Raw genomic sequence first — 12,914 nt, 5'->3', positions numbered from 1 at the left:
AAGAAGTCTTTTGTTGCTTTGTTGATTTCAAAAAGGCTTTTGACATGGTTCTTAGAGATAAGCTTTAGCATTCCTATACATCTCAGAGCAACTGTTCATAGGCCATATAAGGAGGTTAAATTCAAAATCAGAACTTCAGCTGGCATTTCAAATAGCTTTAAGAGCAATAATAGATTTAAACAAGGGTGCCCTCTATCTCCTACCTTGTTTGAGTTATATATTGACAAGCTTGAAGAGTGGTTAAATATGCAAAATGGTGAAGGTATTCAGGTGGATGAATTTGTGATAAGGTTGCTCCTTTATGCGAATGATCTCATTTTGATTGCTAAATGTGCCCTTGGTTTGCAAGAGCATTTATTTGCTCTTGAGCATGGCGGGAATGCAAGTTAACATCAACAAGACAAAGTCATGGTTTTTTCCAATAGAAGAAAACAAAATCAACATAAGTTTTACTTTGTAAGCAACATTCTTGAAGAAGTTACAAACTACAAATGTATTGGAGTTGATTTCAACAAAAATCTAAGTTGGGAAGGCTGCAGGAAGAAAAAAACTTTAGGAGGTTGGAAAACATTTTATACTCTTTAAAGTAGATGTAGAGAGGTAGATCTATGAGATTGGAAAACCATCCAAACTCTTATAAGGTGTTTAGTGCTACTGGTTGTTTTCTATGGGTGTGAAATTTGGGTCAGTAGTACCTCAATCTCATAATGGAATCAAATTGAGAGAATTAAAAAAACATTTAATCACAATCAAGTTCAAAATTAAAAGTATAGTCCCCTATGATACCATGTTAAGTGAAATGGGAGCTACCCCTATTGAAGCAATTGCTACGGTACACCTCATTAACTATTTAAAAGGAATTGAGCAAATGGGAGAAGGTGGATTGCCTAAGGTTGTTTTCAATGACATATTGTGCAAAAGAAAGAAGACCTGGATGCAACAAAACATCAAATAGATGAGTAAATGGAACATTATTTGAATATGTGCTCAACAAATAACAAAGAGGTAAAGACCTTCGTTATGAATAAGTTCTACAAGAGCATATGGATTATTGGGCTAGGAAGAAAGAAACAATACTATATCAATGAGTTCAATCTCACCTGTGATCATCTTCAAAAAGTTTACATAGGGGCTAATATCCCATGGACAGTTAAAATTCTTATTGTTCAACTTAGAACTAACTCTCATCAACTCCGTTGTGCGATCAAACGGTGAAAAAGGCAAAAACAAGTTTATGAAGAAAGAGTTTGCATTTTTTGCACCTTTGAGAAAGTAGAATCTGAAAAGCATTTTATCTTAAAGTATGATGTCCTTGAAGAAAGTAGAATAAGTTTATTATTAATATCTTAACTGCTAGCTCGTAGTGTAATTTATTCAAAAGAATATATTGAGAAGCTGAAAACACTTATTATCAACTTGTATAAACCAAAAACTGATTTGCAAAAAATGGTTTGATTGGAAAAGCTGACCATAGACGATACTTAGCCTCATAGAAATAAAGACTTCCTTTCATTTCATTGCTATTCTAAAAGTAAACGAGTGGCCGTATTCTATCGAAGTACACTCCTGAGATTCATAGAGAAGGGAGGATATTCTTTTACAGAAGATATTCTTTTACACAGGAATATTGTCACTAATTTATCAAGTAGATTTGGTGGAAAGAGTACAATTATTCCAGTTTCGTCCTATCTCCTTCAACCGCCATTGTTCAGAAATTTTCAAGAAAGAGGGTGAGGAGAAGAAGAAAATGGTATCATCCAATGAAAGCGATGAAGAACACTCGATTCAAACGGCAATGCATTCCAAGTTGTGGATTGAGAGTGGGGACGGTAGAACTAGACAATACTCATTTGATTCCAGTGGTGCTCTCACAGTAAGCATTACTGTTTTTCTGCTAGCTTTTCCTTCACGTGTTTTCCGTATTTGGGCTTTACATATTTCCTGGGCATTCATTCCTTTTTGGGCTTGTTTTTGTTTTTCTTGATAAAATTTGGCTCGGTTTATTTTGCTTATGGCGTGGTTATACGTGTCTAACCATTATAAACTTCCTCGCTGCATGCTTGGTGAAGTTACGGACCACCCTATTGCAGTGAGGGGTATTTGAAGAGGCCACACAGTTACCATTAAACTACAACTCTACACAGTTGAATCCAGAAGATTTACAAACATACAACTCCTTGTACTGTTTTGATAGTTTTGGTGCACAGGTCTGAGTCACTGCCTAACTCTCCAGTAAAGGTAGTCATTTTGGTTGGTTAATCCAAATTTTTAAAGGTTTCCGAGGTGTTTGTGTCTATATATATATATTGAGTCACCGCCTTACATCTTTAGTTGGGCACGCTTTTAATTTTATGGGATTTTTCTTCTGGCAGAATTTTCCGTGAACTTGTCTTTGCCGAGTGAGAATCACATTAACACCGGGAGCAACGCCCAGTATAGTTTGAACCCAAGATGTATTTTCAGCGATTTCTGGACCTTCCTGCTAAACCATGGCCCGATGAACAATTTTATAGACTTTTTCATTTTTTCTCTTGACAATTCTTAAAGTTAATGGAGTTCCTTTACCATGATGTGAGTTACGCTTGGATCAAGTTCTTTAAGCTTTGTAATTGTTTAAGGGAACCTCATTCTCATTACATGTTTCTGTGAGTTATGGGCTGCCTTATTGCAGTAGGAGAATTTAAACGTAGGAAACACTATTATAATCTTCCAGTTACCATTATATCACAACCCTCTGGACAATTTTATAGATATGCTAACGCGTTTTAGCTTTTTTTCTTTCTTTTAAAGTCTACAAATGACAAAACTTAAAAAAAAGAAAAAGAATTAGAACATTCGATTGGGAAACAAAAAAATTGCGTAAAGTTTTATCTGTTTAGGGCAGAGTAATCATTGGATAATAATCTACTTATATTGTACCACATCATTCTCAATAAGCTCTTTACATGCCAAAGAAACTCAATTATAGAAATATTAGCTATAGAAAACACTAAGAATATGACATTGTCAACCACTGGCATTCATCAGCAACTTTGAGCACTTGCTATGTTATTTAACAATGCAGCAACCACTGGACTGCGGCATTCATATTCAATTCTTGTTTGTATCCTAATCCTATGTGGCCTGTATCTTTGCCAATCCTGTAAATGTCGTTCCCTGATTTGGACTCACCTTGACAACAGAATTACTTAAACTAGAATTTGTTTGGTCTATAAGTCAAATGACTAAATTTCTTCACACGGCTCTGTGTTAACTTGGGTTTGCTGTTTTTTGTTTGTACACTTGTTTTTTAATGCATGGGTATTCAATTTCATGCAGTGTGTTCCATCAAGCAATATTAGGCATTATGTCACTATGGAAACTACTGTTGTTTTCTATCCTTTCGTGTCAGGTGTATATAAAGAAGTATGCAGGTTTGATTTTTTAAAATAAGTTTGCTGAAATCAGCCCACAGATTTGTTGCTTCCATGGTGGACAAATTAAAGTTCTGTAGTTGCATTATAAAGCATCTTATGAAATAAATAGAAATTAATCAATATGCAGTGTGGGCTTCCAACCTCATGTAGCATGTTCCATCACACAACATTAGACATTATGCCACTATGATCAAAATACGGCAGTATTTTATTCTTACAAAAATAAATGGAAGTTACATCAGGGAAAGCCGCTTGCTGAGGATTATTTTTCTCTGTTTATCAAATTTTCATAGGCTGAATTGTTGTGATATTAATTGGTGCCTAGCTCTATAAAAATTTAATATCAAAAAAGATCAACAAGGTTTTTTTATCTTTTTTCTGAAGGGATATAGACACTGGTTTCTAATATCTATTCCCCGATGACATCTGTTTATGTCTTTGTGGCAGTTTGTGCACGATAATCTGTTCACAAGTGGTAGCAGCATCCAAGAAAATTATGAACATATATGGGTGCAGTATAGAATATGGCCATGTGAATGTAATCACAAAGCAGAAATTTGAAGCATAATTGTTGATGGGTGTTTTGTGACACTATTTAACACAGAATAAAATTCTGTATTCTATCCTCTCTTGAATAAAGAAACCTCAAATGCTGAACAATGTGATCAATTAAGGTAACCCCAAGGTTCTTGTTGTCAGGTCGTTACATTGCAATGGATAGACTCAGTGAAATGATGTGATTTACTATTTACAAAGGGACTTACGCTTTTGACTTCTACAAAGCATTTGGAACTTGAACATCTGATATAGCAATATAAGTGATGCTTTCTTCCTAAACTAACATAATCTCCTACCACACAAAGATCAAAAGGATTGGGGTTAGGGAATCTAATCTAAGACCTATGAACAATGATAGTAATGGATAGTGCTCTAGATAAATGGAATCCTTATGTAACTACTTTCTACTTAACAAGAGATAGCTCACAATGCAATAGAAAGAGTGCAATCTTCTAAGGATGGTTAAAGATTTTCACATTGTAAACATCCATCCAAATACCCAATACTGGCACAATCCAAATCAACATCCACAATTGAACTATTATCAAAATGATGTTCAGACTAACTATGCATTGCAATTTGCAATCAACTAACTACAAATGGTATGAACCAATGAATTCATCGAATATCTTCACATTTCTCCATTACAATCAATGAACTTCAACTAAAACTTAAGAAGTAGAAACCATGCAAAACATTGAAACTTCATACAAAGATCCACCATATCTTCAATGAAAATTATATATTGATTTCAGCAGTCTTGGCAATAATTTCTAATCTCCTCCTCCTCCTACTACTATCACTATTCCTGCCACTATTCTTAACTTCTAACCCTTACAAATGAAAAGGCCAAGCCTTTTATAGACTTCTCAATTACAAAGCAAGGGCCCAAATCGATTATAAATCAATGGCCGAGATAATTCAATAAAATCCTAAGTGGATTTGGTTATAACTACCACCTCATACATTTAATGTCAACCAATGAGAAAATGAGATATGCTCCTTGGCACAATTTGTGTGGAGCAAGAGCAAATAAGAAAATTCCACGTTTTGTAGAATTGTGTGCCCATTGTCTTTTTTTTTTTGGATGAGTTAGGTTCAATGAATCTAGACATGATGTCTTTAATTATTTGATTGGTGGAGGTGAGTAGGCACCACCTCAGCTTGTGCATATATTGCAAACCTTATTTTCTCAATTCGTGACTTGTGTCTTTCAACATGTTTATCTCGTTCTTCATTCCAGATTCCCATCTTTGCACTTGATATCCTTCTTCTTCATTCTCCATAGGATGAGTTTCTAACTTTGATTAACTCTTTTGAAACTTCAAAATGCTTTCTTTACGCTTTTCATTTGCATTTCATCTTCATCTTTGGAATCCTCCATGATGTCCTTCTTTGTCATCTTCTTGAGTATCTTGATCTTGTCCTTCCTCACGCTCTTGAGTCCTCCTTTATTTGCCACCATTCCATGTAATCATTCCTAAAAAGAGAGAAAGAATTCTTGGATAAAAGTTGTAAATGAAATCCTATGTCAAATCCATAATTCCTTGAGTGGATTGCAAGAAATTCATGAAAAGAAAATGAGAGTTAAAATCTTGCATTCCTATTTCATCTTGAAGAATCTAAAATTTTCATGACAATCTTTCTTCAAGAGAAAGCTGTAAACGAATAGCAAACATCAATAGGTCACAATTTTTTTTTCTCAAGATGCTTCATAACTCCTTCCAATAATCTGTAAATGATGCTCCAAATCTGGAAAATGCATAAATGGTGAAGAAGTTTGCTCAGATCTGAATGTGGATTACTTGTATTTCCTTCACAAATTGCCTCCCTTGTTCCAGATCTGATCCTTACTAAATTTTGCCGTCTTCTTATTCAATGTTTGGGTTTGATTCTGATTTCTATTGATATTCACAAATTCGTCCTTATCTGCTGTAAAATTTGCTCCTTGTATCTGTTCTTTATTCGTTCTGCCTTTAAATTTGTTTTGAATGATATGAAAATGACTCTCCCAACTTGTATAAATAGGCACTCAAAAGGTAACAACAATCTCTTGCCGGGGTCGACTAGGCAAGGTTTTATTTTGTTCTTCCAATTACAAATCGCCCCTACTCCATCTCAAGTTGGCCCTCCCTCTCATGAATTTTGCATTTTAAATTGATTTTATGGAGGGAATTTCGTGAGTCTCAATCCAAGTTGGCCTCCTCCTTACATGTTTGCGTTTAATTTGAAGGGGTATATAAAGACAAGATTGAGCGCTCATTCTTCCAAGTGGATTTTTGACTTGTGCTCATGCTTTCCCAATTGAATTTCTGCCTTGTGCATGGATTCCTTGGTGGATTTCTGCCCTAGGTCTGGATTTTCCAGTGAAGATTGACCTTGCATATGGATTCCAAGGCAAATTTTCACCTTGCTAATGGAATTATCGGTGGGATTTTGACTTGTTCATGGAATTCCTAGCGGCATTTGACTTGGACAAGGATTCTTAGGTGGGATTTAGCGTTCGACGTGATTTTCTTAGTGGGATTTGACTTGGACAAGGATTCTTAGGTGGGATTTAGAGTTCGACGTGATTTTCTTAGCGGGATTTGACTTGGACAAGGATTCTTAGGTGGGATTTAGAGTTCGATGTGATTTTCCTAGCGGAAATCTACCTTGTGTTGGGATTTCCCCCCATCAAATTACATGAAAAATTAAGCCCTTTCCTTTGTTAAGTTTTGGAAAATCTCTTCTTCAAACTTTCATTCCTTGGAATTTTTCCAAATTTTATTCTTACATCAAGGATAATTTCCTACTTTCATTTTCATTCTAAGGATAAAATCCTCCTTACAACAATTTTCCTTAACTCCTTTCTCAAACCTTGGAATTTTCCCATGATCCCCATATCTCAACTTCGGAATTTTCAATCCTTGACAATCCTTCACTTATCCTTATCGAATTCCATGCCTTGTCAAGTAAGTTTCCACACGATCTTTCATTCTATTCCTCATTTTGAAGGTCCCTCATTCCTTGGATTTTAAACTTATCATGTTTTATTCTTGGATTCACCATTCATTCCCTGCTAAAATCCTGGATTCTCTTGTCTTCCTTAACGATTGATTGCACATTCATTGTTTGAATCTTGGATTTTCCTAATTTCTTTAAGGATTGATTATTCATTCCTCATCTTGGACTTGGAATTCTTGACACGACCTACCCATTCCTGACTTGAACATACCCTTTCCTGACTAAGTCGTTGCACTCTAGGGTCATTCACTCAACAAGGATTTTGGGACTCTCATTGATACTTAGGCAATTTTGACAAAGGAAAATGAAATTGCTTCCTTATTCCAAGGGTTGTCCTTGCTCACTTCCGGATTGACAGGGACCTTGCTACCTTCCTAAAGGCTAAGAGACCAAAACTATTGCTAAGCTAAGCAAACTAAGCAAAAACAACTAAGCTAACAAGTAGAAAAGAGGGGTCCCAATTTGGAATGGGGCGTGTGTGTTTACAACACAACAATATCCTTAATTATATATCTAATTCTTAGTGGTTTGCACTTCACTCTTAATGACAGGCTGAGAACCTTCAGAAAAAGATTGAATCTTCTCACGATTGATGGTCACCGTGGTCGAATTCAGTCAGTTGAGGAAGTTTCAAGTGAAAACAGTATTCTAACTTTTGAACCATCTGAAGTGATCTGATCCTCCATATTGGGTGGCAATCATAGGACCTTTTATAGATGAGCATCTAACAATCTCGTGATTCAGATTGCACAGTCAAATTTAAAATGCATGGCGATAAACATCTCATAAGCATTGCGAATTAATGAAATAGAAGCATTATACGTATGATGTAAATTTTTGAGCTGTCTAGCAGTTACAACATGTGATTTTATACAATAGAATACCCACAAAAAGTTACTTCAGATTTACAAGCATCCATTTACATGTCATTGGCATGAAGTGTAAGTGGAATTCAATTATGGGTTTAAAACAGGAAAAAATTCCAAACTAAAAAAAGACAAAATATTTGTGAAATAGAAAAATATAACTCCATAGCCATTATACCAAAATAGTAAATGGTAGTTTAAAAAAAAAAAAAAGTAGGAATAACTTGTGAATCTGAATCAGTCCTGACTCCAAGTTATTGAATAACTTGCTAGTTTTTCCCAGCATTCTAAAAAACGGTGAGTTTCAGGTTTGTCTGCAGAACAGTAAGGTGGTTTTAACTGGTATGGTAAAACTGGAGAGCTGCCATTACTCACAAGTTTTTACCAATTTGTGCTAAGATGCTCTAAATAATGAGCATATTTTAAGAATATAATTATATAAACTGTAGCATTTGGAAATATAGATGTGTTATTTTGGAATGATCACAATGAACAATGGACATATACACAATGTTATACTTAGCAAAAGAGACATCACAAATGGATTATAAGTTCTTTGCGAGATTAATTTTTCATGGGTTGATGATCATATCGTTCCTTGTTATTGAGTAAAATATCCATTAGAAATTCTCATATTTTTCTTAAACTGCAGTAGGTGATTCTCTGGTATGTAGTATATCTATGTATTCGTTTCCAAGCCCTAATGTTTCCTCTTGAACCCTCAATGAGTGTTCACTAGCCTCTAGCAGCCAACTATTAACCAGTGTTTCTTATTGCCCCATTTTCCAATCTCAGTGGAATGACATCATGGCCTTATGAATGACCATGCCTAGCCATTTCAGATCAGATGAAAGGCCCTGTTTCATTGTGCACATCTCTCATTGTTAAGCCTCTTGAAGGATAAGGTATGCAAATAGACCTAACAATCAGTTTTGAGAACTAACCCAAGATAAAAAATTAAGGATTAATCATACTACCCTTTTAAATTGTAGAAGGATAATAACTCCGTGTTAAACTTTGATTCTTTGGTTTTCTTTTTTTTACTGTGACCATGCAAAATGATCATAAAAAGTTGTTGACATCTATATCTTCCTCTAAAATCAGCTGGCATCCTTGGTAAATTTTGGTGGAAGGATGTGATGTGGTTGATAAAATTTTGTTCTTTGCTCATTTCTTGAAGATTTTCTTCACCTGGGCTTGCTGACCTGTTGGGTGGCATGCATCCCATGTACTTACCTTGTCATTTCTATTGGCCTTGCCCATTATGTAATGCCATTTTTTAGGTGATCCCTGAAACCAATCTATTACTCCTTGGATTGTGTCATTGTTTCTCTATTCATTAATTGTTGATGTTATGTCAAAAGTCTGTTTGATTGATGCAATCTGCAAATTTGTTATCTCTCTTATTGTTGGCAGCTATATATGCCTTTTGAATCATAGCCATCAAAATTTCAGCCACGGCTTGCCATTATTAAATATCTCAATCTCATCTGCGCTGTGTGTCCTGTGTGCATTTGGGACAACTGTGAATGTAATTGGGCCATTCCTTGAGCTTCCTCTTCTCCTCCCATGTAATAAGCTGATCCACAAGTGCAAATAAATGTCAAAGCATAGGTTCTTCTCTTTTGGTGGAATACGTTTTGAGAGGGCTATACTTGCTGATGGTGCATCTTTCGCAAAGTTATGAGTGGTGGTACTGTGTGCCTAAACAGTCACACTCAGAGCTGGAAATCACTGGAAAAGTATCTGATTGCATGATATGTAAATTTCATATTGTATTCTGATCTCCACAGATCCCTTCCTCAATTTCATCAGTTGAAGCACCATGGATATATTTTCTGGTCTGAGGTATTATGATTTTGCTGCCATTTTGCCAAAAAATCCCTTTCATCTTCATGGGTCTCCTCTTCTATAATATCCTGTTGGCTGTTGTGCAGGTTCTGCACTGCACTTCATTGTTCCAAATTAATCTTGGCTTCAACATTTATGCTGTTTAATTTCTTTGTTGTGGGGTTGTCTTTTTTTGCCCTTTGTGCCTCAACATTCTCTGAAGTATATCCCTCGCAGTTAGTCTAGGGAATTTCATTTTCCTTAGAAGGCACCATGATGGTTGTTTTTATTCTTGTATTATTTGCTTCCTCTCTTCTGTTGATTTTTTTTCTCTTGTATTAGGGTTTCAAATGATGTTACAGTTCCATTTTGATGAAATATAGCTTTGGTTAGTGTTGACGTGTTTTTTATGACAGCGTCGAACACAGAATAAAGTTACCAACGGTCATCTTAACCTCTCTTGATCAAAATTAATTCGTATGCTAAGATTGCACAAAAGTTCAAACGGCTAATTCCAAGGTTCCTCCAGTGCGTGGACATGACTCAGTTGATTGATGGGTTTGCTATTAACCCAAGGGGCCTTACGTATGTTCAATTGAAGAGGATAATAAACTCATGCAAGTTCAAGGATTTCTATATGAATGATTTGCAACGAAAGCCCTAATTTTGGATTTTCGAAATATGCTGAAAGTAAATGAGAGTAGGGTAGAGAGAACTATGCTAAAGCTAATCTAATCCTAAGAACAAGAGACAAGATTACTCATGCAAAATCAAACCACGCTTCGCTTCGCCAGCAGATCACAACTATGCGAAGGCGGTGCAATCTTCAAAGGGTGTGTAGAGGTTTTTCAGATCACCAGTGTGGACCATCGAATCGAACAATCTTCATTGATAATTGAAGTTAAGTGTACACACATAACAAAAGGCTCAGGCTAACTTTACACAGTATGCAACAATCAACTGCACACCAAAAGTATGAGCTCGGATTCTGCAACAAGTAATCCTATCAAATCCAGTTCTCCTAACAACATGTAAACAAATCTAATCTAAGAAGAGAGCAAGACCATGCAGATTGCTAAAATAGAACAAGAATACACCATCAAAATCGAACAATGTATTAAGTTGGCTACTTCAGCAATCCTGATGCAACAATCTCAGATAATAATCTCTCCTCCCTTACAAATGAGGGGGTCACCCCTTTATATAGGCCTCAGGCCATGCAAATCCTAATTAGGGTTTCACCCTAGAAGATTCCCCACTCAAGATGCAACAAGGTGGGAATCAGCAATAAATACCCCATAAAGCCCATATACAATTATTCCATGAGCCCAAAATGGCGCCCATAGTGCATTAAATGCACCCCATTACATCGAACATGCCCAAAATACAATAAACACTCCCATGCAAGAAATAAATGCCCATCATTCTTCATGCGACGACAACATGCACGGTGAATCTGTCATAGAATCATTAATAAGGCGGCTGCATGCAAGAAGATTCCTCATGCATTCAACATGCATTGACCGGACCACCACTTAGTCAAAAATATCAAGTAGTAAATACGCCACCACTATTCAACTAAAAGATTCTCGTTCAAGAATGGACGACCATTATCCCGTTCATTTATGGCGTATGTAAAGAATTTGTTGACGATTGCTTCTAGCTCTTCGATGGAGACACTTGGCACATTTTCAATAGCGAATTCCATCAAGGCAATTTCTTCCTCGCTCTTGGAAAAGAAGCTTTCCCATTCCAACATGATTTCCTGTGTCTTCTTCATTATACTGGAAAATGAAGAAACATTTGCAAAATGTTCTTTAGGGAATGAACCTACGAAGAAGAACTCGTGCAACTGAGATTTTGGTTCACTGTTATTCTACTGTCATTGAGTTTCCTTACGAATAGTGCCTCAATTGCACCCCTATGATTGAGTCTTTCAAAATTAAGGACTCCACGTTGAATTTGTTGAAGGTGTTCTTTCCTGAGCAAACGACGTAGAACCATCGGGGAAAGTCATAAGCTTCATTCTCCTGAATTACTTTCCCATCAATTAGAATTTGCCTTGGAATCTTTGTCAGAGCCCTGAGCCACGGAATGGTTAAGCCTTGGTATATGTACACATCTTCCCACAATCCTTCCGTTGTCTCCAATCTACTCAGGAGGGAAACGAACTTTGAATGAAGCTGAGCCAGGTCTTCGTTGAATTTTCCTGCTTCAGTGTAAACATCTTCTATCCATTCCCTGGAATTTTGTGCCATTGCTCTAATTACTTCCGCATCATCAACAACTTCCTTAGGAAGGGAAGGAGGAATGAATGAAGGACCTGCCTCCCTGAGTGGTCTTTTAAAACTTTTGATGTACTTGCATAGTGCTCTATTTTCTTCCCTCAGCCTCTTACACTTTGCCTTTGATTTCAGCATCTTTTCCTTCACGGCTAAGGAAGATTCTTCAAAGTCTCCCATTACTTGACCTGTGGAAGCATGACCAAGATCAATCTGTCTGATAACATAACCTTCCTGCCCGATTTCGTTCCTGTCTTTATCCACTGCAGGTTCAACAATGTGCAGGGTCCGGGATCCAAACTCATCCCTCACAACTTTGGAAAATTTCCAGGGAGCCTTCCTTTCTGCTGGCTGATCCATCTTTTTCAACAATTCTTCTAATTCCCGGGCTAGATCAATTTTTTTTTCTTGTTCCTTCCCCAGCCTTCCTATCAACGAATTTGGAGTGGGAATGGAGTGACTATGAACTTCCACGTGTTCCTGCTTCTGTGATTCTTCTTCCATTTCGCCAAGGATGACTTCCACAAAGCTATCCTGACGAATCTCTTCCTGGTGTGGGGGACTTTCTTGTCTTTGACTTCTTGGTTGATTGGGTCCATGCGAAGCATTAATGTTGAATATATCTGGTGTCGGAGTGTTTTTTGGAGGTGGATCTGCTGGATGTGCAAACATCTCTACTTCCTGTACACTCGAGGAACTCGTCGGTGAATGCTCCCTCTCTATCCTTGCTCTCTTTTGCGGAGGTTCTTCCTGTCGTACTTCTTGTTGAACCTCATGTGGAACTTCCTGCTGGATATCTTTCTTCCTTGCCGCCCTTGGTCTCTTTGGGGCACTTTTCCCTTTATCAATCTAGACTTCCCCTCCTGCCTAGGCCTGTGAAGAACCTTCGGTTGCTTCACTGTGGGAATCTAGACTTCCCATTAGCTGATATGTCAAATGAACATTTCCTTCTGCCA

At 36.8% G+C, this 12,914-nt stretch overlaps 1 protein-coding gene across 1 annotated transcript in view; it reads left to right on the top strand.

Moving 5' to 3' along the window:
* Nucleotides 1-1,512: 1,512 nt before the first annotated feature.
* Nucleotides 1,513-12,914, top strand: part of LOC131052164 (protein root UVB sensitive 2, chloroplastic) — a 108,395-nt gene continuing 96,993 nt past the window's right edge. The window contains exon 1 of the mRNA XM_057986771.2: nucleotides 1,513-1,873. Within this exon, the coding sequence (XP_057842754.2) occupies nucleotides 1,748-1,873 (126 nt within the window). The 5' untranslated portion in view covers nucleotides 1,513-1,747. The remainder of the gene's footprint in view (nucleotides 1,874-12,914) is intronic.

The sequence above is a fragment of the Cryptomeria japonica genome, chromosome 2 (genome assembly GCF_030272615.1).
Source record: "Cryptomeria japonica chromosome 2, Sugi_1.0, whole genome shotgun sequence".
In the NCBI taxonomy this organism is placed as follows: domain Eukaryota; kingdom Viridiplantae; phylum Streptophyta; class Pinopsida; order Cupressales; family Cupressaceae; genus Cryptomeria; species Cryptomeria japonica.
This window is presented reverse-complemented; position numbering and strand designations above follow the sequence as displayed.